Below are 27,283 nucleotides of genomic sequence, written 5' to 3' on the forward strand. Positions count from 1 at the left end.
CTGGTCAAATTCTCTCCGCATTTTAGCTTTATCTAATGTTCTCTTGCGATTCTCAGGATTAAAATATCCGGTATACTCCAACCACGTTCTTAATTCATCATCGACTTTTAGGAGCTCTTCCAGTAAAAGGTTCATGTTTTCACGTGTTCCAGTCTTGGTTCTTTCCGATGTAGTAGTACACAGCGTACTCTTGAACTCAGGTATGGCCCTTTGTGCATAGCTTGCTCGGTTGTTTGACGTTCTCACATTGCCAACTTTGGCGTTTTTGGCACTGGATGTACTGTTCTGGGTAATGCTGGATCTGCCCATTATGGAGGCGATGTCTGGGCTCTGAGCCGAAGGTTGGAAGCCGTTACGTGCTATAATCGGAAATTTTAATCATGTGGCTATAGATGTCAATTTGACGGAAATGTTCACCTTTTCGAAACCTCCTCTTGCGATACGAGAAGAGGTTTTTTTATAAGTTTCGGTAGTCGTGCAGGAAGGGTCGTTGCTCAAGTGATGACAAAATGGTATAACAGTATCTTGGCTGGCACGAAGAATCAATCATAACGACAATGCGCCGAACAGCTACATGACAAGCAAGCCATTGTAATACTCTTAAATGAGTATTATACCTCACTGAAACCCGTTTTCAATAGCGAACACCGTACTCGTGTAATCCTGTAGCGGTGAGTATAGTAGCGGTAGGTTTGATGTGTGGCACTATACACGATTATACGTGGGGGTAGTCAGAACCCGCGATTTTGACCTATATGCATTCGCCACTCGCCGTCAACTTGTAGATAATCTGACTTGGGCCGCTTGGTAAGAGTCTTGCATCGGTATTGAGGCGGCTTAGCAAGATGGAGCAAACCGTACAATAGCTATGTGATTGTGTTGTGGGGGTGAAGACGACCCATGCCTATGTAAAATGTGGCGAAGATTACCAGGCTTGATTTGCGGTCTCTAATCTCTAAACCAACGAGTGACCCCAAATTGGGGTGAGTCTCGCACTACTATACTAAGACTGGCATCACCTAGCTGTACTTGGGCATTAACAAATGCGATATACCGAAGTACCTACACTTCGCGCTTTATACAATTACTCGCTTGCTAGCTATTATCATTTAATTCCCATCAGCACGTGTATCACGTAGTTCATTAGCTTGATAGAAGGGGAAATATACCGCTCCATTCGGTGTGCCGACGAATTCTTAGCCAAATACATCTCCAGCCAATACTGGGTCAGCTATAACAGCGATATACTCTCTCACACTAGAGAGTTGTTATCTACCATATTCACTGCCATCTATGTCTTTGAGGTCATATAGAAAATTATCTTAAGCTGAATTATTAAGCGACACTTTTTGTGATGGGATTCAGTAAATGTCTGTAATTGCTTTACTGAGAACCTCTACCAAGGCTTCATCTAGTGCCACTAACATACATCGCGGATTTTCCCTCTCTTATTTTGTCATATCCACAACGAGTTTACCATTAACGCCGTTATGGTAGTCGGTCACCAATTGATTGAGGCCCTCTAGTTTGTACGTCCTGGTCTTTGCGCGAACATTGTTCTTCGCCGCGAAATTGAGCATCCCTCTAAGTTGATGATTGCGGCCAACCAGAACACCTTTCATCTCGATATGGCGGAAGACCAGATCACGAGGCTGTATCAGGAATCCCTCTTTGGGAAAAGAGACAGTGACGCAAATACCATGGTCCTTGATCAACTTCATTCCATATGTCAGAGCCTGCTGAGCTTCTGGGAGAACCAAAAGAGCATCGACGCCCTTTTCACCGGGCAGATTGTTCTCTGGCTTGCCACATGTCTCTATGCGGACATCCTCAGCGGTTTGTGTACGGGCGTCCACGATGGAAACTTTGTGTGATAATGGCCCTAGTGAATCAACAACTTGGCGAAGCAATTCGAGCGCGCCATCGCTAGCATCGATGGCTACAACTCGGCAACCCAGCTTGATAGCAAATTGTACTCCCAGATGACCAAGTCCACCACCGGCCCCAGAGATGGCAACTGTGAGGCCGTCGCCGCCTCCCTCTTTCAATGTCACACGGGCCGCCTGGAGAGCATTCCAGATAGTAAGGCCTGCACACATGAGTGGCGCCGTATCCACGGCGGTCATATTCTGTGGCATCGGCGCAACCTGGCGGGAATCCACGATGCAAAATTCTTGAAAACCACCATCCCGTGAGAGGCCGAGGTTGCCGGCTTTGGTGCAGTACACGCCATATCCATGGGGGTCACCGTCGTTGACACGGCATTCGTAGCAAGAACCGCAAGGATGGAATGCACGGCCAGGAACCCCTACTGGAGCTCCTACAGACAGTCCAAGGCCTTTTGAAACATTCTCTCCCATTGCCACAATGACGCCTGCGAACTCGTGTGATCCGACGCGAGGGAGATCTTGCCACATGGCACCAGACGCAAAGACTGCATCAGTATGGCAGTAAGAAGCCGCTTGAACCTGGACCAGCAAGTCTTGGCCTGTCGGGGCATCTGGCTTTTTCACATCCTTAAAGACATAAGGTGTGTTGAAGGCTTCGAGAACCTGAGCCCGCATAATGGTGTTTGATGTCAATGGCGTATGGTAAGAAAATCCGTTGTGTCGATGATATAGTTGACAGCGGGAATAACGAAGTATGCTTTTCACAGAAAAGAATTGTTTGAGTGTGATGCGGTAAGCGGACATTATCACTCTCTATTGCCGTCTTTTATACAGCCATTTTCTCAGCAATGCCGCTCAAGTGGGTGTCATGCCGCAGAGGTGTGAACCACGTTCCACCGGTGACATCAAGTGCAAGACATTCAAGATGTGGCGTAAAATACAGTGCTGTTCTATGGTCGGTAAAGCAAACAGCATGGAGAGTAGTGTAGCTATGGGCTAACGGGATGCGGTGCAGAGAAGGGACGAGAGTGGAGGGAAAATGAAGATTTGGGTCCAAGAATTACGGCGCCAATTTGGGGGTGGGGAAGATCATCAAGTCCAGTCCCAGTTGCAGCACCTCTGAAGTGTGCAACTCTGAACGCCATGGTAAGCTCGCGATGCCGGCCGAGGTTGGCGATCCGGAAATAAAGCGCTCCAATTTGGAGAGTGGTTAATCTCGGCATCTTTAGCTATTACTTTTTTGCGACTGATCGGAACTTACATATATATTGTTGGGAATGCACTTTAAAGGCTCTGCGGCAATGCACTCCGTTCAAGTAACGCCAGTTTGAGTCAACGATCTTGCTCATGTTTCTCTCCTTCATGCTGCTCATCTGAGTTCCTTACCCAGCTTGCATATACTCACCCTAGTTCAATATGTCTGCCAATAGTTCAAAGGCAGACCACTTTAGCAACGAGATGTTTGCAATTGGTCTCAAAAATCGACGAAAAGTAGTTGGCGATGCTTATGTTGACACAGCTTTAAAGAATGGGTCAACGGAGTTTGCCTACCCCAACCAGCAACTCGTTACTGAGTAAGAAAGTTATGGGACTAGTTACAATGCTAGGTTCACGATATACTGATAGAACACAGGTATTGCTGGGGTAACATTTGGTCTCGCCCAGGCTTAACATTCCAGCAGCGCAGTCTTCTTAGTAAGTTGATATGAATACTGGCCTTAATCTGTCGGGACGGGCTATTAGCTATATTGCAAGAGATAGTTAACTAATCATGCTTCCGGTCTCTTCAGATATTGGTATGCTGATCGGACTAAAAAGCTGGCCCGAGCTGGCAATTCACATCCGCGGAGCCATCAACAACGGCTTGACGGAGCTTGAGATTCGTGAGGCCATTCTTCAATCCTCGATATATTGCGGGGTACCTGCTGGGATAGAGGCCACAAAGACAGCGACTCGCGTCATTAATGAGATGGTTGCGAACGGTGAACATACTAGAGAGCTGTCAGAGGTGCTTCCTCATGTGCAATGAACCATTCTTAGTACTATTCACTAGGACAGCGCCAATTTAGAAGTTTTCAATGTCCAAAGATTTTACCTCAGAACTTGTTCCGGTGTGCCTAGCGTCATGCTCTAGATAATACACTCTTCAGGTCGACTTCTGCGGTCGCGTCCTCGAAGCCAAGTAAACTGATTATTGTATTTCAGTTGAGATAGATCTAGAATAACTTAATGGCATCACTGGCATCAAGATCTATCATTATCTGTAGCTGTATCCGTCTAATGGCACATGCAATATTGATAAAGGACCACGCTAGCACCTACTTGATGTGCATGTTCTAGAGTAGCGTGGGGCGAGGAGAGTGCGTCGAAAGGGCGGAGTCAGTGGCCTTTGGGGGATTACGGGCGAGTGTATACGGCCTTGGTAATGGGCTAATTGGTACAACTCAAATTGATGAACCAGCAAAGTTTATTTCTGCTATTATTATGGTCTCAGATCTTGAGTATATCCCAACACGGTCAACTTTGAAGAGCAGTTGTCTTTTCCTCCATGAGTCTATACCTCTCCCTCAACTGCTCATCCGGAATCACTCGTGGAACATTTAGACCTCTCTGCACTGCCGTCCTTCCGTGAATAGCATCATGCCACCGCTTCAGATGGGGGAAGTCACCTAGGTCTATTCCAAGAGCAATTGGTCCATATCGAACCCAACCGTAGTTGCAAATGTCGGCAATAGTATACTTATTACCAGCTAGCCAAGGAGATGCTCCAAGCCTTTCATTCAGTACAGAATACAGCCTCCGAGTCTCGGCCATGTACCGGTCAATAGCATATTGGGAATATTCCCCTGCCATGAGACGAAAATGGTTTGCCTGGCCTATCGACTCAAACGTATTAGGTACAAGGATTGACATAACGTAGTAACAGAATTCTCTCACCTTGCATTGGCCCAACACCTCCAACTTGGAACATTATCCAGCTCAGCTGTTCATAATACTCGGATGTACCAAACTGGTAGCTAATTTTGCCTTCAGAGTCGTACTTATCCGCCAGATACAACAGAATTGCACCGCTCTCAAAAACTCGCTGTCCATCATCTAAGATAGCCGGAATCCGACCATTGGGGTTGATCTTGATGAACCAAGGCTCTTTCTGAGCATTGGATGAGATGTCCACCTCCGTGACCTGATATGGGATGGACAGCTCTTCGAGTGTAATGGACACTTTAATCCCGTTGGCAGTGAGCCAGGTAAAGAAGTTGATACTTGGATTAGAAGACATTGTTGTCTACTTGCCAATCCCAGCTTTTCTTCCCGAGATCTGTTTTGACCATGACCAACAAGGCCGGTGGACAGACAGAGAGATAGAATTAGCCCTATAAAAGCCTTAACAGACACAAACCTACGCTGGAGGGGCGTGCTTCTTCTCCCCCACATGATGACAGTCTATCTAACAACGTTATTCTTCATGAGTCGGTTCTTCTGACCTCGTAATGGCCGCTCAAAACAAGTAGGCGCATGGGTGGGCAAACTTCAATGTTTCCATTCTCGAGCCCCGCCCCCACCATTTAGGTCAACTGGGTGTGCATGAAACCTTTCAAGCCATCCAAGCCATTTTTTGGGGTCCCCAATTTGGAGGCAATCTAGTATGCGTGTAATATTGTATTTGCCTCCGTATTTGGAATTGGATAGGCCTATGTACAAGGGCGACAGCATGAGAAAGACAGAACGAGTGGGGACGAAGGGGAGATTACATGCGGACAGTCTTGAGAATCGAAGTGGAAAGAGAGAGGCTCATCTTTTCCTCTTATCGTCATAATGGCCCTGTATAGAGGCAAATTCATAAAATGTATCTTCTTTCAAGAAACTCCACGATATTCAGCACCTGCACTGAACTTGCAGATCTTGCAGATGTTACCAACTTTTTCGGCCTTGGTATTACTTTATTGATAACAGATTTTCAGCGTGCTCGAGCTTACAGGTGATTGTTTCAACACTATTAACAGCGTGGTTCTAGCATCGTGTCATCAAATTGGCAATGAAAGCGTATTGGATATGGCAATACTGTACTAGCAAGCCCAGTAGCTATTACAACCTATATCCAAGCCAGAATATCAGAAACATACTAGTGCTGATGGATGATACATTTTATTCTGGTCCGGCTGTGGTGACGTTCCATCTATATAACACCGAGCTCGGCGGTTTCAGTGCATAATGGAGAGATGACAAAGTACATTGGACTACGAGCGAAGCAAAAATTACGTGTATCTTGTCAGTGTCCATATACTTTTGTCAAAAAGCTATCCATACCTAGGTAATTATGGCTCTAGTAGATCTGCATATATGTTCAGAGATTCCCCAATTACGTTGACCACCTGCCACACGCTATCAGCCCGATGAAGCCTCGCCCATAGCCTCACAACCTTAGCAGCCAAATATTGTTTCTTATGGGCTATTTGCTCGACAGTGCGTTTATACTCAGTCTCAGCCACTAGCTCAATTACAAACTTGAGGACCACCTGTTCGGCGGCCGTTAAAGGTGGGCTAGGGTCTGGTTTGGTTATCAATTCAAGCCATTTTGCTAGAAGGATTGCGCATTCGAGCGAACATAGAGCGTGTTGGTTTGACCAGTTAATAAGCTGGGTCGTTGCGACATAGTTAATTCCAAGCTTCACGGGGATGCTTAGGGCATGGGCGCAATGCAGAGCCGCTCGAGTTAGTTGGGGGTGTCTCTCAACTCCCTGGCTTTGATGTATCGATCGAGCCACTAAAGCTGGATCCCAACTATCAAGACGCCTAACAGGACCAAGATTCAAGTTGAGACGAATATATGCCAGCCGCAGTAAAGCTGTAGACGTGAAAGTAACAGGGCCATGTGGGCTGAGTGGGTTCAAAGAGGACTCTTGATTCCGCTCCCAATACCTTGCCCATCGTTTCAAAGCAGACTCAAACATATTCATATCTTCAGCGGAAAGTCTAGAATATCGTTGTTGGCTGGGTAGGCGGGCGTTTCGAGTGAGCCAAATCTGCTGAATGATGGCGTGGATGATGCCGTATCCGCCTAATGCGGAGAGATTCCGAGGAGCTTGTGAGCTAGCATCAGAAGACTGGTCGTCGTTGGCGAAAAGTTCCGCAAGCACTCCCTGGAAGTCCTCACGGGGGATGTTGGACGTTCTGCGGGCGTCACGCCACAACTGTTCATCGGTAGCTCTCCACACAGTTTCTGAGCAGGGGAGATCCAGGCGTATCGCGCTGGCCAACTGCATTGGTGGAAGATCGAAAAGAATTGTGTGGATATTGAAGAAGCAGAAAACAACCAGCTGCGTTCTTTTAATTGTCTCAAATTGGATCCAAGCTTCCCAATCATCCCAGTGCTGATCCGATTGCTGTGTAACTTCCAGCTCTCGAACCAGAGAATGCAATACGCTGCGCAAGGAGAGCGCATTCGTCGCCCCTGGTTCATATTTGTACCATGTGGCTATTGCGATGAGCATCAGGACGGTCTGGGTCATCTCCACGAACATTGTTTTCCGATTTTTAGGCGAGCTCGGGTTACTGATATCCGGGGTGAATGGACCTCGCCATTCTTGTTCCTCTCGATACATATTGCCTTCGGCACTGGTGTTGCATCGTTGGCAGCGCTCGAGCGCTATGGCCCTAGCCACATGGAACAGTTCAGCCCCAACCTCAGTCTCTCTCGTATACCGTGCACCAAGTGCAGCTGTAGCTAGCAGTAATTCCACAAGCAGCGTCTCTAAGCGGAGAGTAGGCAGGTGTAGAAACGGGTAGTGCTCGTGGAAATTTTTAAAGTATCCGTTAACCAAACGCGTCAGGGTATGTCTGGAAGGAAGAACAAATTCCGCGTCAAAACAACCCGGAAACTTGGAAATGTCTTCGATTATTTGTTGACGAAGTTCATTGGTAACGACGAAACGGCCGGTAGTATGATTGACAGAATGTTGCCCAGCCTGTTGAGATGTCTCTTCGGGCTGCAGAGAGGGGAGTCTAGATCCATACCGAGACAAGGAGCATCCTGCCTCCCCAACCTGATAGGTTGGGACTCGCTGAGGGGCTGCTAACCTTACGGAAGCAGAAATTCCTTCTACGTCTTCAGGGACACGCTGATCTTCGAAACCATTGAGTAATGGTAGATTTAGATCAGGAAAAAAGACTGGTAGAGGTTGATATGCCGGAGAAAAAGGATGCCCAGGCGTTCGCACCATATCAATAAATGATGCGAAGTCTTGTGCAAATGCTGGGGCATTGATTTCTGTAAGGCTGTTGTCGACATCGAAAGCTAGAGAGTCTTCTACTGATTTTCGGTGCGCTTCATCGGGTTGGAACTGATTTCCTTCTTCGGAGTGTACGGCAAGAGTCGTAGTTAGGTCTTGGGAATGTGCATACTGCTCTGCAGAGTGCAATAGACCCTGAGGCGAAATATCTGTATAGGCTACCAGAGTTGATGCACTCGATAGATCTTCTTCCAAACGGGGCTGAACATTTTGAGGTGCTGCTGGATGTGTAAGACGAGAATGCCGAGTGAGTAAATCCCTTAACTTTGCGTTAGAAACCCAGTGACAATGTTTCAAACCAGCAACTCTCTCATACTTTCTTGTAAATGATTTTGGGCATCGAGAACACTTGAACGGTTTTTCTTTTGTATCTAAATAGCTCTTTAGTAGAGAACCTCTAGGAATTGAATATTTGTAGGCATGCTTACGTGATCTCTCATGACGCTGAAGGTGTTCTTGTCGAGAAAAGCCCCGATTGCAACGATGGCACAAGATATTTTTTGCAGGATGAGTGGTAACTTCGTTCATCTTACAGACTGCTTGGAATGTGCATGAAGTTTTGGGGGAGGGGAAGAGAAGGGAAGCTTGCAAAAGCAAATTTGGGGACGCCGTCGATGCCGACGAGGACAGCCGAACAAGAGTTTGTCGGGTGGCAGTAGCGGCTCTAGAGGCAAGGATTCCCCGCATCTAACTAAGGGCAGAGATGGCTTGAAGCTGGGGAGAGAGGCTAAGCTCCTGGTCACTTCGGCTTTAGCTGTCTGGTCTAGGCTTTTAAACGGAAATTATTGATCGGCTAATGGGCGAATCATCGTTGTCCTTCGCCCCAAACAGCCCGACATATACCTACCAATATGACGATCAGAGAAACAGAGAAAAGTAGCTGGATAAACAATGTTTACTAGGTCTGGAATGGCCGAGTGGCTCTCATGTTGTGAATTGCGCAACTTTCGTTGTACACACTTGCTGTAAGAACATAATGTTATGGCAATCATAGATGGCTCGTGCTACTGTATGAAGCACCAAGTTGGTGCAGTTCTCAGAAAAGACTGCCATTTCTATATTGCTCTGCAGTTAGGGCTTTATTGTAGCTAGTATCTGTTGGGCAATAGGCAAGACAGCCACATTGTTCCAATGCGATGTACAACAGGTCAACAGGTTCAGTGTTGAAAACTCCAGTCTAGAGATATCATAATATGTTTATTTATTCACTTTTCCATTGAGCGTCGCCCAACTATCACATTATCCCCCTTCAGTCTCTAATTGAGTTTAGTGAGAAGGTCTTTTCCTTCAGCCCATGTCTTCAAATTCATTGCCGAATCCTCGTACCAGCGCGTCATAACTCCCTCTTCGACATAGCCCATATGTGGACTAAGAAGCAATTGGCTCCGTCCTTCAGTACCCCAAGAGGTTACCCTCCAAGGTGAATTCTGCGGCAGTGGCTCGACGTTGTGAACATCTAGCGCAGCCCCTCTAATTTTGCCCTGCAATAATGTATCCAATAAAGCTTGTTCATTGATGAGAGCACTTCTAGACGTGTTGATCAAGATCGCTGAAGGCTTCATAAGAGCCAGTTCACTTGATCCCAAGATATTCCTACTGCGTTCGGATAGAACGTAGTGGATGCTTAAAACGTCAGAATTTTGTAGGAGCTCCTCTTTAGTTCTAGCGACTTTGAATGACCCTGGAGGTAGACTAAAGCTTGCAGCTTTTTCATCAGCAATCTGCTGAGTAAGGCTACTGGACCACGCCAAAATCTTCATGCCGAATGAGCTTGCTCCAACGAAAGCGACTCTCGAGCCCAAGGTACCAAATCCCAGCAGACCGAGCGTCTTACCGCGAAGTCCCGTGGCGTAGGATGTTTCCCAGTGTCCCTTTTTAACCCTTAAATCGTCCCGAGAGATATTTCGAGAGAGACCTAGGATCAAGGCCCAACAATGCTCAAGGGTTGAATCGAGAGATGTCGGTGGGGTTTCTGTACTGTTTTTACCAAGACCCTTCGCACCAACAACAGCAATCCCCTGCTCAGCGCAGGCAGTCATGTCAATGGCAGAATTCTTCATTCCCGTGGTGAGAAGGAGTTGTAGCTTAGGAAGACGCTCTATTATTTCTTTCGGGAAGGGCGTTCGTTCGCGCATCGTGCTAATGACATTGTAGGGTTGAAGCCGACGCACAAGGGCATCGCTGTCTTCGGGAGAAGAGAGTTGGATGGTGTCAGGAAACGTGCGTATTTCAATTTCTGGCATTACTTGACGAAATATTGTCTCTGCGACGCCTTGGTAGTCGTCTAGAATGGCGACCTGGATTCTGCGAGCCATCTTTTCGGAGTCCAACACGGTTTCGCCGGATACAGTGATGTTGCAATACAAGACTCTGTACAATACGCTTTATGTAGCGTGGAACGTGATTAATTTGAGATGGTAATACAATTACAATTTTTTTAAGAGATCAAGTATATTGCTCTTACTACACTATATAATCTGTTATGGACATCTTTGGACCATGAACAGCTCTGCTCATCACCAATCTCCAACTTGGGGAGCCGTGCCCCGCCCCCGCACACCATCTAAGCATTGACCTGGTCTTTAGCATCATTGATGGATCCATTACTTTACAAGCGCCGACCGCTAACTCCATCTCCATCTTATTTTGACGAGGTCGACTCTCCTCATTACCCGGAAGACGAACATTTCGGATCCCACAATTTGGATGATCGGTCCCCAGAATCTTGGCGGAAAGACGCACTTTTACCGCTACGTTATACGGCGCACTCGAAACCCTTCATATGACATGCATAGTACTGTGGGCTTATTAGCCAATCATATGGTTGTAATGATATCCGTGATCCATTAGCTGTACTCGTAGCTGGGAGACGATAATACTGGCTATCCATATTATCATGCGGATCTAAATATTAAATGTCCGAGAGAAAAAAATTGCACTTAGTGATTCTGATTGTTGTTTTGGTATTAAAGAATAGCTGATGCTGGAAGAGTAAGAAAAGATCTATACTACGGAGTACAGGTTAGGAGCAATGTGTAGAAAGCGTAATCTGTTGTGACATGCTTACACAATATGCTACAGAAGCTCGTGCGGATGAAAACTGTTGAGCATACTGGGTTATATCAACATACAAAATTAGTTGCATCATTCCAACATGAACGTGTCACAACTGCCGTATAGTTAAGAATGAGTGAGAGAGTAAGTGGAGCAGTACGCCCGAACGATAAGATACTGTCCCATTTGCGTCACCACACGGTATCTCAGGTGCAGTACTTTCTTGTCATTTCTAATGATACAAAAATGCTATGAGGCCTTGAAGCTACCTATATAAAGCAACCCCAAAATGTATGTAACCCTTTCAAAGGTATGCAGTCTTCTCTTTGCTGCTTGCAATCCATTTTTCTAATTGCTGTTGATTCCGAGGAATAAACCTCACCTTGAATGGCTTCGGCTGAGTCACCATGCTTGTAGGCACAGAGTTACATTCGATGGTATCCAAGATCGGCCTATCCTTAACGTGTGTCGTCTCACGAATATGGAATGCCAGCACCAAACGGATGAAGATGACGTAAAGCTCGCGATTAGCCAAGTGAGCACCTGCACACATCCGAGTACCAGCACCATATCCGTAATGCTGAGTGCCCTGTCCAGCTTCAGAGACCCCATCAAAGCGATCGGGGATGAAGTCCATAGGGTGATGAAATTGTTTAGGATCATGATTTGCAGCCCACATATTCTGTATTGCGCCAGTGTTAGATCATTAGATTTCCAACCTGAGTAGATCGCGGCTCAATCATCACTTACCATTAAGAAAGGTGTCCCAGCAGGAATAGTAGCTCCTTTATACGTAATATCTCTGATACTCTGTCGGTTAAAGGATAGGTTGAGCGTAGACCAAAAGCGAAGTACTTCCTACACCCTTGTTAGAAACACCCTAGATGCTGTGCGTAGGGAAGTTGTAATGCTCACCTTGATAAACGATACCACAAACTCACACCGCTCTTCAGTCAAACAAGCATCCCAGGGATCTTCGTTCGGGTAAGCTTTCAGAATTTCTTCATACATGTGATCTTGTATTTCCTGGCCATGAGGGGAGGATAGGTAAGCTATTGTCATGTTAATGTTTCCCGGGAGAGTATCCAGGCCGGCAGCAACCATGGTGAGGCAAATGGACTTCAGTTCATCTATAGGCTGGTTAATAGTCTGTAATAACTCCTTATCCATATGTTGTGACCGGTTTGCCTTACTGTCTTCAAGCTTCGCTTCGGGATTTTTTAAGACGTTGCCAGCAATGCAGGGATTATCGGTCCCATCCGCAATTCGCTGTTTCAATTGCTCGTAGAAATCCAAGATGTATTCATCCCTCCTAGAGCGGAACTTTATGGCATTCGTTTTGAAGCCAGGCCATAATCGTAGCAATGGTACATAGTCCTGCCAGTTATGAGCAATCCCACGGATATTTCCAAGCTCTCTTTCGACTTGAACGACCTCATTCAACGTGTGGTCACGAACGGTCCCATCAATTCGGATGCCATAACACAGTGTAAGACTGATGTTAAGAGAGAACCGTTGGAAGTAACCATTGGGATCAACATCAAAACCATTCTTGATATTCTGTACCAGCTCATTGATACTAGTAGTAGACTCCAGATCAATGAATGGGAGGTAGGTTTGAACAGCTTGCCGGTTGAGCGCCGTCGCGGCAGCCTTCCGAGCTCGCTTTACTGATTCGTTCCATGGTGACGTTCCAAGTGTGTAGACACCTTGCGTTTTCGAGACCACATTATGGAAAGTCCAAAAGGTTGGTCGAGAGATCAGAGCAGCCTGATTTTTAATCCATAGCTCCTTAACTCCATCAAAGGAGTTAGCGTATATGAACCTCTATGCCATGTTAGCTTTGCCTGTCGTAAGCAAAAAGAGGTCAACGTACTCGGTTCCCGAGGCGAACTTGGAAAACATCTCCATAGGTTTTGGCAAGTCCGGCACAGTTTCGTGCATGATGCTTTCCAAGAAGAAACAGGCTACCAAATAGTGGCACTCCAGGGAGCTCAGGCAAGTTTTTAATTTTAGGGATGTCAGTCTTATTCATCCAACGAATAGCAATGGCTACAATGGCCGCAATAACGAAGAACGGAGTGAATGGATGCATCTTCGAGAAGTAGACAAGTGTACATCGATGAGACTGGTAGTAGAAACCATGGCGAGAAGCTTGCTGTTAATATAAAGTCAGGGAGTTGGAGATTGTGTTTTGGTTGCACGTCAGAGGAAGCCATCATTGCTATGGAGACGATCAAATCTCTTGCCTGTGTTAGTACTACGTTGGAGAACCAGGAGTCCTCCTTCAGCCTCAGTAAGGCGCTGTCAATACTCCACCATGAAAAACCGAAGAGTATAGAAGATGCGGGGGCGGGGGTGGGGGGCGGGGGGCAGTTGAGAGCTTGAGAAAGATGGTTGGAGTGAATACACGTATGTATCTGCTAGTTTTCATGTCTTGGAGATCTGGATTATTAGTTGACATTACGCTATAGATGCTGATGTCCGAAACCATGACGTATGGAAAATTTTCTGGTTACGTTTCGCCCATAGGAAGCGTCGGTAAGTATCGTATAGTGAGTGATTAGATGATCAGTAGAAGACTTTATGAGGGGTAGAGATACTCAAGTATGAAAGTACCAGCCGATAAGTACATTTTGAAACAATGAAGTATTTTAAACGGTTCCAGCGCGATAGTTAAATTACGAAATCGCTCATCGGAATAGAATAAGCAATTGTATGTCTCTTTGCGATTTTATGGATGTAGTAGATCCAAAGGTCGGTTTTAGAACCCTCAAATGAGTTAAGTTGCAGAGTGGAATGATTCGCTGGACTTTATGTGTACCAACGCTGTGATGGCAACGTCCCTCGAACGTCAATTCTCTGTATTTTTTCCTCTTAGTAAAATGCCCTTTATTATATTCTACTCTTCTCCATTATCTTGGCATGTCCTTAAATTGAACATATGAATGACTGTTTACTGGCTGTGGTTATCGGAAATATAATTTCCATATTACCATTTCTAAGAGGGATCTAGTTCAACTACAGTAATGACTTGTAGAACTCGGCGTTAAATGTCTAATAAAATACTAAGATTTGTGCGCAATATAGGTGGCTTTCGGCGTGCCTCGGTCTTTACTACAATAAATCCAGGGATAGCTTTATTGTAGTACTTGTATCTCGAGCCATCTGGTGGGCAAAATTAGAACTTGACATGTCCTACCCCATGGGATGCCGCGGCTTCTTCAATAACCTATTAGATATTCAGAAGTTAAAGCTTGCCCAACTTTCCCTAAACCAACATGCCTCAAACTCTTCGCATCCTGGAGACCACCTGCCGAGTCTTTAGCTCTTGTCATCCCCATCTTGGGGTAAACCCCTGCTATTCCCCCGCAATCTGGGCTGAATGCATACGAGCTAATTTTGCGGGGTGCATTGGCTCCAGACCAACTCGCCACACTCTACCAGTTAGGAGCCTTGAAAAGGATACTCTAGTTCATCCAGTTACTACTTCAAGACGCCATCCAAGCACAGCTAATGACGATTGGGAATAATCATCCGCCAAGGTATGTTAGACATATGGCTATTGGAATAGAGCTGCACTCTTCCTTGTCCGTCGATACCGCTATTTTCGTTGGCAAAAATGTGGCTTGGAAACATTTCAGCTTGGCAATGCATGGGAAGATATAAAATGGGCGTAATTTCTTGTACATTGACCTCAGTCTTGTTCCAACCTGTTATTTTCAGTTTAATTAAACATATCAATTGAAAAATCCGCCTTATCATACCAAATTCTCGAATGCTGGAGAGATATTTCAATCAGCATGTCAGCAGCCGACTTGTCACCCCAACGCGTTCGCACGTCGGGTTCAGTTGAAGAAATCAAGATCAAAGAGACTGAGCATATCGAATACGAGAGAAATGAGCTTCTGGCTCGCCTTGCCGACCCAGATGAAGGGAAAAGTGAGGAGGAGAAGCAGGAAATTGTATATTCTCTCCTTGCAAATGTCACATATCAAGCCCCTTAACTTATGGTATCATTTAGGACAGGAAGTTAATGTGGAAAGTTGACCTTTGGCTGGTCCCATGGTTATCTCTTCTGTTAGATCGATCCAAATTTTGCCAGCAGTGATCAATTCTAAATGGCTTCTAGGTACCTGCTGTCCTTCTTGGATCGTACCAATATCGGAAATGCCAGATTGGCTCATATTGAGGCCGATCTCGGCATGAAAGGTAATTGATGAATCACATTCCAGTTTCACAAGTGACTGACACCTATTCGAAGGAAACAACTACAATATGATCTTGACCATTTTCTTCATTTCCTATGCCGTTGCCGAACCCGTTACCAATGCCCTGCTTAAGCGCCTTACCCCTCGCATTTTCTTCACGAGTATTATCTTAATATGGGGCATAATCATGACGTTGATGGGCCTCACAACATCATACAAAGGCCTTCTAGCCGCTCGATTCTTTCTTGGGGCGGCAGAGGCAGGATTATTTCCAGGTAGAATCACTTCACATTATGAGCTTTGTGTTAGCTAACTGTTTCCCCATACGAACAGGAGTCAACTACTACCTTAGCTGTTGGTATAAGAGTTCAGAAATTGGCGTCCGAAGTGCCATTTTCCTCTCCGCTGCTGCAATTGCCGGTTCTTTTGGAGGCCTACTAGCGGCCGCCATTACCAAAATGGACGGAATTGGCGGTAAGCCAGGCTGGGCTTGGATTTTCATCATTGAAGGCCTTGCTACAGTGCTCGTTGGTATCCTATGCTGGTGGATGGTCTTCGACTGGCCCGATACAGCTAAATTCCTCACTCCCGAAGACCGTATCAGGGTACAACGTCGACTTATCTTGGACAGACAGGGATATACGGCCGATGATTTCGACAAACGTTACATCTACGAGGCACTTAAAGATTGGAAGACATATGGATATACTTGGATTTTTATCGGCTGCACCATTCCACTTTATGCCTTTTCACTCTTTCTTCCGACCATTATCGCCGCTATGGGTCATTCAGGAACGCGCGCCCAGCTACTGACGGTTCCACCATATGTTTGTGCGGCGGTGCTTACGGTACTCATAGGCTTCTTCGCGGACAAAACGAAATGGCGAGGGTATTGTAATTTAACCGCCGCCACTCTGGGTATTGTTGGATTTGCTTTGTTGTTGGGCTCGTCGCGGCCAAACATTCAGTACGCGGGTACTTTTCTGGGAGCAATGGGTATCTACCCAGCCATTCCAAATACCCTTTCATGGGTATCCAATAATACTGAGGGCTCACTAAAGCGAGCTATAGTGTTGGGTATAGTCGTTGGTTTCGGAAATTTGAATGGGATAGTGTCGTCAAATATCTACCTACCCGCCCAAAAGCCTAGGTACCCGACTGGCCATGGGGTGGTTTTGGCATCACAAATCTTCTTCTTGCTTGGGGGATCGGTTTTCATGCACTTTGCTTTGAGAGTTGAGAACTCTCGGCGGCATAGGAATATGGGTAACAGTGTGGAGAGTGGACTAACGGAAGAGGAGAAACGCATCAAAGGTGATAAACGGCCTGACTTTGTGTATACTCTGTAGCGGAGCCCGGGTTTAAGGACGCCAACTTTGGCAGTGGTGGAAATCATATGTCATAGTGGTGTGCTTCATACATAAGCTAACTATGAATTGATCAAGCTCGCACCGGATAGAGTCGCTCCCCATGATTTAGAAACAAGCATAACATGCATACATGCCTTTAGGCATACATTTCATTCGTGGACTAGTTGAGCAAATGCTAGGCATGGAAACATTGAAAGTAACATTAACAGACTTATTGGTACGGTACTATTCTGACATGAAGATTGATAATAACGTCAGACACCCGCTGACATGTCTGACCATGCTTTGAAATGAGAAAGTAGAGCAATATAAAACCATCACCAGCTCAGCTATGCAAATCAGAATTAACATTTGGTAACTCACTTTAACTTTGTAGCAATTGTTTGCCTTGATTATCCAAATTTATTATACTGAACACACATCAACTTTTTACGATGACTAAAATTGCAACTGTTGTGGGGGCGACTGGTAACCAAGGAGCGGCTGTTATTGATGCCCTGAAGAAACATGGAGGTTACAAAATCCGCGGACTTACACGACGGCCCGAAAGCGATGCCGCTGAAACTCTCAAGCAACAAGGCGTAGAAGTTGTCAGGGCAGATGTTAACGACTATGCCTCCCTGGTCTCTGCTTTTGCTGGATCCCATTTCATCTTCGGTGTTACAAATTTCTTTGAGCTTTTTGCAACATCTGAAGATGCAGACAAAGCCATGGAAACTGAGATACAACAGGGAAAGAATTTGGCAGATGCTGCGGAGGCCACGCCGACTCTGGAGCATTACGTCTGGAGCAATCTTCCAGGAGCATTGGTCAAAAGCGGAGGGAAAATGAAGGTACCGCACTACGACAGCAAGGATATTGTGGCTCATTATATCCGAACAAAAGAAGATCTGCTATCTAAGACAACCTTTATGCTGATTGGATGGTACTCGTTAAACTTTACCCTCCCCTTCTTCAGACCAACACTGCTGGAGAGTGCCGGGAAATATGTTCTTATTGGGAATTTTGACCCGTCAAAGATCAATTACCCAACCATTGGAGATATCAGGAAGAATCTTGTGCCGTTTGTCCAGGCTATACTAGACAAGCCTGAGATGAAGAAAGGGGCAATGGTGGTGGCGTCGATTGGTACATTCAACGTACTCGACATGCTGAGAAAACTTGCGCGCACACGTGGTAAAGAGTTCGAATTTATTGAGACTAGCAGTGAAACATACTACAAGCTGTACCCTCTATGGGCAGAAGAAGGAAGCCTCATGATGCAGTATATGCAGGCGCTGGGAGACCAAGCATGGACGGACGCGATGTATCCAATGGTACTTCCGGATGAGTTGGGCGTTGATACTAGTTCAATTGTATCCCTTGATGATTCACTAGACGCGCTGGAAATATAACTTACGTCCAGCTCTTATCTCATATAGGTATGGATGCTATCTAGTTGCTGTTTAGTACGGTGATCTTCTTAACGATGCGTTATGTCGTTCTTCGTAACCCGCTTCTTTGACCACATCCTGCCTCCATCTGGTTTGATCATGTTCTTGGTTAAAAAATTGCAATTTCAGTTCTCACATGTATTCGGCTCTTCTAACCAACCCATGTACCAACGGCGTTTGAAGATTCCCTAGCTTACAGGCACTGAGAATAGTACGCGTTTCCAACCTTGCAGGTACCTGAGGAGCAGCACGTAGGGCCTTGCCAGCCGATACCACCGCATTGGCCGTACAAGGCGGAGCAACTACCTGTAGGTCCGGAGCCAGGTGCCGATGAGGTTGTGCTTCCGGGAGGAGGAGGAGGAGGAGTTCCGGAGCCCCCAGTATTGGAAACGGACTGCTGAGCCGACCCACTGCCGCTCCAACTCTCAACAGCAATGACCTGGTAGTTCATCGTGCCGAGATGCAAACCAGCTGCTGCCCACGCGTCAAAGTGGTTCTGAATAGTGACGGTGCCATTGCTTCGTCCTCCCTGTCGGATGGAGATGTACTGATTGAAGGTCGCCGTGCCTATGATGGAAGGTTCGTTGACGCGCTGGTTTTCCCAAATAGCATAGGTGCCTCCATCACTGGTAACTGTCCCCTTCTGCGAGCCACCTGTGCTGATTCCAATGTTGGTCTCCATAACGTAGTACTCAACAAGCGGGTTGGTGGTCCATCCATAGACGGAAAGACTGCCAAGACCGCTAGCCACATTGAAGGTGCCGGAATGAGTAATGGGACTGTCACATCCAACGTATTGATATAACGGATTAGCCAGTTGATCAATGTATGATGTATAGATAAGAAAACAGAAGAAAAATATGTAATAATAAAGTCACGTACAGGTTGCTGCCAGGGTTCCAACCAACACCAACGACGAAATCTTGTTGGGTATTCCAATTGAGCGAGAACCCATTAGTCGACGGCGTGAAGTTCACCGTTCCGCCAGTGGTATAATCTTGATTGTAATTGGTGTTGGAGCGGCCGGCTAAGTTACGACGAGAGAGCGGGTGGTCAGGCCCGAGGAAAAAGTTATACTCGCCACGCTCCTCAACTTTCTTTTCGGCTACCTCCGTAGGAGCGGCGAGGGAGGCCGCGATGACCGAGAGGCCAGCAACGAATCGGGAAAAGGCAACCATGATAGCGAACAGTGAAGCTCCAGTGAAGGGCCAAGTTGCTACTGTCGATGAGACGAAGTGATGTACGATGTCAACTCATGAACCTTAAGGGAAGCTTATATACTTATTGCTAATTGGTGAAACGCGTACTCTATAACAAATGGAGTGGACGTATTTCCTCTTTCCGGCTTTTTCCAACCATGCTTTGCGGCTTGCTTGCTCATGTGAGGAAAATGGTAATTCATCCACTATATCAGCCTGAAATCTTCCCATCTCCCTTAATCCGAGCAGATTACACTATTCGGAAGAATTCAGGAGGTGAATTAATAGCCTGTGGACGACGATAACTCCTCTAGCTAATGGGAAATGTATTAAACGGGGTTGGTAAATATCATCCTTTACAGTTTAGTGAAATAGTGGAGAAATAGCATATTCGAACCCTAGAAAGGCAAGATGCCTGTGTCCATGCTAGTAGAGGTAAGAGCCTGGGTTGAAGCGTGTTGTCAATGGATAAAGTTTATCCATCAGCTCCAGCTCTGCTGAACCCTACACAGGGTTGCTCACTACGCCTAATGAGTGTTTATTCAGGTCATGTAATTTACACATGCAGATGGTGGGAACACTGGCAGATTAACCTTGGCGCGGGGTAAATTGATTTCTGGAATTCCATTTTTGCCGTGCGGATTAAAATGTAACGATAACTCGGACTCCGGCAACTCAAGCGGGGCGGGAGTTCTACGTATATAACCATATACATCAGTTTAGTCCAACAAATCACAGAGTCAGGTAGAGATGGTATTGAAGGAGACTCATACGTACGAAGTTCGTTTATATTAACAGAACACAACTATCGATTATACGAGCGGTGAGGCACGCGCTCTTGACTGGGTTACGTGGAAGTTTCTTTGAATAGGACTATTAGGCGCCTTTGCCCAACGATGCAAGGTAATAAAACAGGGAACATTAACCCAAAAGATGCAAATGGAAACATAGAAGATGCACTTTTAAAGACTCATTGGGAATAGCCACTGGCATCAAATCAGCCAATTGCGATGTCATTAACTACGAAGCGGAAAGGGAAAAAGACATTATCCATGATAGTCACGAGAAGTAAGATCCGCAGTTTTAAATATTATTCAAGTATTTATGCATAACTTAGCCGAAATATAGACTAAGCACAATCGTCAGTTGATTGGAGCAATGGGACCACCAACGACGTCCGCTTGGTCGGTCAAAAGGGTAGTTTAGTTGCAACTAATGCGAGTATTACGAAGTCAGTGGCATTCAGGTGCTACAGAGTCGTAGAGGTATTTAAAAGTATGTACAAGCTAATCAAGAAAGAGAGTGGGTGAGGCTGCGTGTACCATATGTTGGTCGTAAAACTGTTCATTCTAACATATATAGGCTCAAACCACACATTTTAAAATTATAGGGTAGTGGCGTGAGGCTGTCCGGCAAGTCTCAGTGGCAAGATAGGGTTGCAATGTACGGCATTTCACTATGACCACATCTGTACTCCGTACCCTTGGACTTTTGAGATTAAAATGCAATGGAAAGAAGCTCACACGACGCTTCTCAACACTGATCGGATTCTATGCAGAAGTAGTGTAGTTAAATCTCTTTCGGCATTGGAACGAGATGTGCCCGCCATGTTACGGTGTACGATGTAATAGCACTTGAGTCACAATGGAGTCTCTAAAACCGATTTGGCTTATAGATATGTGGAAGAATTGATCCGTATGAGGCGGTATTATATGCTGGGCGACCTCGTCGCTGCCAACGCAATCACTGGTACGTAAGATGGTAAGTAAGTGCCTGGGCTTACTGTCAGCCGCGATACTCAAAATGCTCTAACCCCGCCATTTCAACTTTCATTTTTTCTAAACGCTATGATATTAAGGGCAATTGAAGCATTTCTTTTGGCTGGATTCAATACCAACCATCTACGGAATGAAGATGGTTACCATAATGTGGTGTTGGCTTTCTATACCACATGCCAATCTGCTTAATCCATCCATGGATCTTATAGTCACTGAATGGGCTGCAGAGATTTGCATTCCGGTTCCGAGAGGACTTATGGGATAGATTGTGCAGTACGGAATAAGTTTTCACAGTTTTGTGTTGCGAATATGATCATAGTAGGCTATAGGCTATAAAAATTTGCTAACCTGGAGCCGAATTGGTTAGAAGATAGAAGATGCGCCTATTTGGGACTCCAAAATCCGGCTCAAAATCACATGAGTCGACATTTTCAATGCGTAATACTCGTCCTCAAGGGACAGAGTCGTGGCCTATCACTAAAAAAAAAAAAACAGCTCGGGCCGCCCCTGTGGGGAGACAGGCAACCTATACATGGCAACCGGCACGTTTTCTCGCTCTCGTAATTTTTGGCCATCTTAACCAGCATTGTCGTCGCGTCTCCGTCACGTTATCGCATTTCGCTCCTTTCACCAACCCATAGTGTAAAGGACCGGTGGCTGTATTGCGGGACGAGCGAGTGTCACATGGCTACTTTGTGGGTCGAAACATTCACGAAAGGGATAGCAGCAGCATCGTCAATTGTGGAGTCCTGGAGAAGAGTCGGCCCATATAGCGCACTCAAGACGGCTGCAGCCCTGCAAGCCTAGAATCCCTTATGCCGACACAAGCAGAGGTGACTATTTTCTATACATCCTTGATGAAAATGCTCGCAATGGACTTGACGTATGAATGTGTGTTTGTTCCATCCAGCTCGGACCGACTGTTACCAACAGCGTGGTATCTGACCATCCGAGGAGCGATGCATGCTCGACATCCATGAGACATGGGGCCAATGGGCGATAAATCGTAATGAAGCAACGCCTTGATAGAAATACGAGTTGTAGTACGGCCGATTGGATCAAAACCTCCATTGATACCGCGTGTATTTCCAGCTACACACTCAAATGCACTAGCAACGCTATCAGTGAATACGCCATTCAACTTCGACCCAAGATGAAAGCAACGAAGTACATGAGAGGCAAGTTTGTGAGATACTGAGAGACAGAATATAGCCATATTATTATCAATCCACTTGTCCATTCAAATGCTCTCTTGGGTTAAAAAATGATTCGGAAGAAAACGGATCGCCATTCTCACACTCGCTCGTTTGACCCTACATGTGCTGATGCTGACATTCATGTCCACTTAATGACCTACGCCGCCCAACAACTGTGCCATACCTGATGCCTAATGATAGATATAGGTATACCAAGTCGCGATTTAAACAAGAGCCAAATGATAGAATGATAGAAGCGCTTCATCGCGCCATCTAAATGCATCCGGGAGAGATTATTACTGCCGGAGATTGTGCCTATTGGAATCGCCCCATCAGAGCTGGCATTAGAGTACTAACCAAGCAAAACAACTGGTATAACATATAGTTGCTGCTTCTTAGCCAAAGGTTTCCAATCTTGAACGTAACGCTTATAAAAATCCCCAGGAGTGGCGATACGGCCACAGTTTCGCCACGAGAAATCTCGTTTCAATCCTTGGGGGTCATCTTTGGGTCCATGAATTAGGAAAACAGACTGTTTCTAAGTTACGGAATCACCAATTCAGGACTTGGGAAGGCGTTATTGAAATGTGGGCGCGCTGGAGGTAATCAGATGATGAGCAGCATTTATTTGGGTGATCGATGTCCTATGTATAGTTGTTAGCTTCATTAAGATTTCACGATTAGATTAGTATCCCTAAATGGAACCACCTCCAAGAATTCTAAAAATATCGAGTGTTTAGCGGAAGTCACCATGGATCTCGAGGTCCGTGATAGCACCGCAAAGACGGGCCTTTTCTGATGGGAATATGCGTCCCACCTACAGTATGTTTCGTAAGGCGTCAAGCTGAGAAAAATACGCGTGAGTTATTGGCGTGTGTGAGTGTGAGTGGGCGCGTTGCCGGATTCCCGCGAAATATTGGACTATGGATCTCTCCGCAAATAAACCCGGGTTGACTAGGATAGCCACGCGGCTAGCTATATTGCGTTACCACATCACCCCAAAACCAATAACCAACGCTATGGATTTTCACGAAATACGGTATCAGTCCGGGGATTTCTCCCACTCTCGTTGTCATAGGCCTACACGGCCGGGTCTACCTCGGCGGTGCTTCAAGGAGCTTGAAGAGAATATGGAATAGTCCATGGATATTTTCTGGATCTTTTGTTGATGGATTAGCATACATTCATGTACTTGCCCGTTGGTGTTCTTGTACTTAAATTCTGCATCACCCCAGGACAGTATAAGAAGCTTCACCTCGTTTGTAGAATTAGTAGCTGTTGTAGTCACTAAGGTTTAATATTAATTCATTTCTGCTTGCCAAATTGGAACCGTGGTGCATTCACCCTACAACACACCCTACAATCTCCAATACAATCGTTCGGCAGTTCGACATCAGGTGGCCGTAATAAGACAACTCACCTTTTCTGCCTTAGAGCAGAATTATAATTTACGAGATGGCTCCGAGCTGGGTTATACCGGTTGCATCCCTTAGTTGCATCTGTGGTATTGCATTTATATTTGTTTGGTGGTGGTAAGTAGTTACATATGTGGGCAAACATATGGCTATGTATTGACCTATTAGGTTTCCACGAATGTGGAAAAAGGGTACACACGAGGAGTTCGAGCTTGCTGCCAGAGAACGAGCAGAGCGTGAGCGATACATGCGACAAAGGAACCTCGAAGCAGGCATCACCCCAGAAGAAAAAGAGGTCCCCACGACATCAGCCCAAGAGAAAGAGACTGCTACTGTATCAACACAAGATAAAAATGCGCCTCCTGCACCAACACAACAAGCCCAGATCCCTTCTGCACCAACGCCAGAATAATATCACTACAAACTACGAGCGAATAATAGAGGGCTGTCAATGTTTATAGGGATACTCCATTTGTGATGGGGATAACTTACACAGCGATCAATTACTGCAGGAGACAGGAGTACTACAAGGCGTCAGCAAGGCAATAAATTAATGTTATATAAACCAAACCAGCTTACTGGATCACCTACAATAGCCAGAGCATCAGATATTATCTTCAATATACCCAACAAGTATGCCTATAACCTTCTTCTCTCCAACGGCTTCCCTAGAAGCTCATATCATCAACAGCCCGCGTTCTGCAGCCTGCAAACAGTCATCGTCCTTTAGACCAGACCGAACAACAACGGCCTCTGCGACCTCATTTATGAAGTGGAAATCATTAAGTTGCAGCGATTTAAGGTTACCTAGCGTCGTATTTGTAACAATATTGGCGATTTGGATATGAATAGTCAGTATGGGATTAAGGTAGCGGCTGTGGGGTTGAGAACAGGGAATATGATACCCCTTGGAGGAAATAATCATTCCCCTCATAAAGGCTATAAACGAAAAAGAAATTTTGAGTAGCACACGGGCGTGAGGTACACTTAGCAGACCAGCAGCTGAACGATGTGCTTCGGAGCCCCGCCGAGATTCGCTCTATAATCTAGGATCCGAATGCGCCCCGGTATTGCCGTCATACACTTTGTTAAGGAACGTACCGACACAGATTAGCGGAATCATAAGGTAGGCGTACCGAGGAGGACACCTTGCATGATTGGTTACTTGGCTAGGTTGAAGAGAACCTGTGAACGACCTGGACTTCTCCGGCGAGACAATCCATGAGACACAGCCCCGTGATATGAATCAGATATTGGATGCGAACATGGCGTTATTCACTGAATATGCTCTTGATAGACAAACTTTGCTACTGATTCACTGAAGGCACTGGCAAACATTTTAATTCCGGCCAGCTTTCTTAAGTCATCCATATCATTGATGTTCATTATAATTGGTCTATTAGGAAGACTTATTCACTTCTAGAGGAACAAAGCTTTCAGCTTTTGTGACTTGAATCCCATTTTTTTAGTGGTACATATATCCGACAAAGTTGAAATGAGTGTTGACACATAGGGCGTGAACTCTTAATATTGAGACTCCTATAGTACGCGGAGGAGATACAATGTATCTACTCCTCATCGTAGTACAGGAATTCATGCGTAGCTACTTTATTTCCCTGTGAATCGAACCTCTGAGGAAAAACCGTATATAGGCCATCATCATCTCTGGCCTCGTAATCAAGGTTGTTGCTAGCTTGAATGAGCATATCCAGCCCATAATTTTCCTTGAGCCAGTGTGCAACCATATCTACCCCAGCAAATGCACCCGAACCGGTCCAGATGTTTCCGTCAACAATCCACTTCTTCTCTCTAGTCCAGTTAACCTTGGGCCAACGCTTACGCACCCAAGCGTATTCGACGTTGTTAACTGTTGCTTTTTTGCCGTCCAAAACACCTGTTGATGCCACGACACTAGCCCCCGTGCAAGTTGTCCACAGCATCTTATCGGCTTCCACATGTTTGCGGATAAACTCAGCATGCTTCGGGTGTAGTTCAAATCTGCTGAGGTACGGCCCAGGGACAAGGAGAATGTCAAGTTCTGGGCATTCCTCGACGGTTGTTGTAGGCATGATTACCATCTGGCTCGACCCAAGGAGAACTGGATCTCTAGTGACACCAATGTAATGGAAAACAAATTGGGGTGCGCGAGATATAATGTCTTCATCAATCGGTCCATATTCTTTGACGGCTTGGAAAGCGGACTTGTTGGCGGAGGAGAGGAGATCGGCGGGACCTGCGCTATCCACAATTTGGAAGGCATAGGCAAGGATGCCTACATGAGTAACAGCCATATTGAAGGGAGCTTTCAACCAACGGATAGAAGACAAATTAAGCTTATACTGGTAGTAAGAAAGTAAAAGATGGTTAGGATGTAAGTGTTGCGTGCTCAACGCTTCAAGATGAGTTATCGCATCTTTAAATAGGCATTAGCCATAAAGAATCAAAATTAAATATGGAGAAGAGGTGCAAATATGAGTAAAATCCCGCGCGAGACATCATACGACAGCTTCTCAGCCAGTCATACATTGCTGTTAGGGAATCTAACTAAATGTTTGCTCTGTATATCCGCTTTGTCACGGATGTAGGGATAGAGTTGTATTCCCAGCATAAGAGAAACCTGTGATGAAGATAACCGTGGAGTAACGATTACAAATATATATGGAGCGGACCCCAATACTACATGGAATTGCAACTCTTCGTTGGTTATTCTATATGAACGAACTTGACATCAATTTGGGGCGTTTATGAGATGTCAGGTTGCTAGTGTCCTCTTGCCCAGCTAGTCATGCTCATGACTGGCAATATAAGTCTTCCATATCGCGCTTATTTCGCGGGATACAATTGTTCACTTAATTGCTCAACGATGAAAAGAAATAAGAAAGTCTCGTAAATTTGAATATATCCGATCTTGTAATTAATGAAGAACCCCTCCCAATCCAATGCTGCTGCTTATTATGCAAATGGTCGAACTTTTTTTTTTTTTTTTTTTTGAGACGGTCGGATGCCGCCACATCGCCCATATAACCTGTATCTACGGCATCATCCTCTTAACTTTAAAAAAAAGCTTATGAAACTATAGACTACAAGAAATTGCTATTGTTTACTGTTTCAGTATGAACCGCGTTGTCCTTGGCATTTCCTACACACTGTGGCGTCACTGCGCCTCCGCCGCTGGTTTCACAGCCTCATCGCAGTCTATACAGCGTAGCTTGCCAAGCCAATAGCAAAAACCTTGAAGATCAAATCTCCTCTTTGTCGTAACAGTTTTGATGGCAGTTTGCGGCAGATGATGACATCGTCCGTAAGCTGGCTATCGTCAGTAGCTCATTGTCTAACTACGGTATTCATAAGGAGGCCTCACGAACCCATCATTCTATCATCATGATGACTACTCTATGTGGGATTTCCATAGAGCATGAAGGTATTGAAACATATTTGTTGAAATAAA

General features: G+C 45.6%; 10 protein-coding genes across 10 annotated transcripts; 4 read left to right on the plus strand and 6 right to left on the minus strand.

Moving 5' to 3' along the window:
- Positions 1 to 1,373: 1,373 nt before the first annotated feature.
- Positions 1,374 to 2,885, minus strand: V8C40DRAFT_246077 (chaperonin 10-like protein). Its single transcript, XM_083216045.1, has one exon. It carries the CDS (start codon positions 2,691 to 2,693, stop codon positions 1,449 to 1,451), a length of 1,245 nt encoding a protein of 414 aa, XP_083073389.1. The 5' UTR covers positions 2,694 to 2,885; the 3' UTR covers positions 1,374 to 1,448.
- A 147-nt stretch (positions 2,886 to 3,032) lies between these two features.
- On the plus strand, positions 3,033 to 3,984 carry V8C40DRAFT_246078 (AhpD-like protein). The gene is made up of 3 exons (XM_083216046.1): positions 3,033 to 3,463; positions 3,523 to 3,584; positions 3,680 to 3,984. The coding sequence occupies exons 1-3, from the start codon at positions 3,306 to 3,308 to the stop codon at positions 3,916 to 3,918; spliced, it is 459 nt and encodes a 152-aa protein (XP_083073390.1). The 5' UTR covers positions 3,033 to 3,305; the 3' UTR covers positions 3,919 to 3,984.
- Positions 3,985 to 4,406: 422 nt separating this feature from the next.
- Positions 4,407 to 5,374, minus strand: V8C40DRAFT_287779 (glutathione S-transferase family protein; the record flags this gene model as incomplete). Its single annotated transcript, XM_083222780.1, has 2 exons — positions 4,827 to 5,374; positions 4,407 to 4,765 (listed from the first exon to the last, which is right to left on the minus strand). Exons 1-2 carry the CDS (start codon positions 5,167 to 5,169, stop codon positions 4,407 to 4,409), a joined length of 702 nt encoding a protein of 233 aa, XP_083073391.1. The 5' UTR covers positions 5,170 to 5,374.
- An 831-nt stretch (positions 5,375 to 6,205) lies between these two features.
- On the minus strand, positions 6,206 to 8,741 carry V8C40DRAFT_287782 (uncharacterized protein; the record flags this gene model as incomplete). The annotated part of the gene is made up of 2 exons (XM_083222781.1): positions 7,491 to 8,741; positions 6,206 to 7,433 (listed from the first exon to the last, which is right to left on the minus strand). The coding sequence occupies exons 1-2, from the start codon at positions 8,705 to 8,707 to the stop codon at positions 6,206 to 6,208; spliced, it is 2,445 nt and encodes an 814-aa protein (XP_083073392.1). The 5' UTR covers positions 8,708 to 8,741.
- Positions 8,742 to 11,537: 2,796 nt separating this feature from the next.
- V8C40DRAFT_287785 (putative cytochrome P450 phenylacetate 2-hydroxylase) lies at positions 11,538 to 13,328 on the minus strand (the record flags this gene model as incomplete). The annotated part of the gene is made up of 5 exons (XM_083222782.1): positions 11,538 to 11,915; positions 11,984 to 12,091; positions 12,149 to 12,363; positions 12,427 to 13,060; positions 13,110 to 13,328. The coding sequence occupies 5 exons, from the start codon at positions 13,326 to 13,328 to the stop codon at positions 11,538 to 11,540; spliced, it is 1,554 nt and encodes a 517-aa protein (XP_083073393.1).
- Positions 13,329 to 15,269: 1,941 nt separating this feature from the next.
- V8C40DRAFT_275094 (MFS general substrate transporter) lies at positions 15,270 to 16,793 on the plus strand (the record flags this gene model as incomplete). Its single annotated transcript, XM_083220669.1, has 4 exons — positions 15,270 to 15,313; positions 15,366 to 15,445; positions 15,498 to 15,719; positions 15,778 to 16,793. 4 exons carry the CDS (start codon positions 15,270 to 15,272, stop codon positions 16,791 to 16,793), a joined length of 1,362 nt encoding a protein of 453 aa, XP_083073394.1.
- Positions 16,794 to 17,248: 455 nt separating this feature from the next.
- Positions 17,249 to 18,208, plus strand: V8C40DRAFT_266257 (NmrA/HSCARG family protein; the record flags this gene model as incomplete). Its single annotated transcript, XM_083219738.1, has 1 exon — positions 17,249 to 18,208. One exon carries the CDS (start codon positions 17,249 to 17,251, stop codon positions 18,206 to 18,208), a length of 960 nt encoding a protein of 319 aa, XP_083073395.1.
- Positions 18,209 to 18,440: 232 nt separating this feature from the next.
- Positions 18,441 to 19,425, minus strand: V8C40DRAFT_287787 (glycoside hydrolase family 11 protein; the record flags this gene model as incomplete). Its single annotated transcript, XM_083222783.1, has 2 exons — positions 18,441 to 19,026; positions 19,130 to 19,425. The coding sequence occupies 2 exons, from the start codon at positions 19,423 to 19,425 to the stop codon at positions 18,441 to 18,443; spliced, it is 882 nt and encodes a 293-aa protein (XP_083073396.1).
- A 4,259-nt stretch (positions 19,426 to 23,684) lies between these two features.
- V8C40DRAFT_246080 (uncharacterized protein) lies at positions 23,685 to 24,475 on the plus strand. Its single transcript, XM_083216047.1, has 2 exons — positions 23,685 to 23,952; positions 24,004 to 24,475. The coding sequence occupies exons 1-2, from the start codon at positions 23,876 to 23,878 to the stop codon at positions 24,245 to 24,247; spliced, it is 321 nt and encodes a 106-aa protein (XP_083073397.1). The 5' UTR covers positions 23,685 to 23,875; the 3' UTR covers positions 24,248 to 24,475.
- Positions 24,476 to 25,403: 928 nt separating this feature from the next.
- V8C40DRAFT_287789 (class I glutamine amidotransferase-like protein) lies at positions 25,404 to 26,211 on the minus strand (the record flags this gene model as incomplete). Its single annotated transcript, XM_083222784.1, has 1 exon — positions 25,404 to 26,211. Exon 1 carries the CDS (start codon positions 26,124 to 26,126, stop codon positions 25,404 to 25,406), a length of 723 nt encoding a protein of 240 aa, XP_083073398.1. The 5' UTR covers positions 26,127 to 26,211.
- Between the last annotated feature and the right edge of the window lie 1,072 nt (positions 26,212 to 27,283).

Source organism: Trichoderma camerunense (assembly GCF_050948025.1).
Source record: "Trichoderma camerunense strain CBS 138272 chromosome Unknown V8C40scaffold_9, whole genome shotgun sequence".
NCBI lineage: Eukaryota > Fungi > Ascomycota > Sordariomycetes > Hypocreales > Hypocreaceae > Trichoderma > Trichoderma camerunense.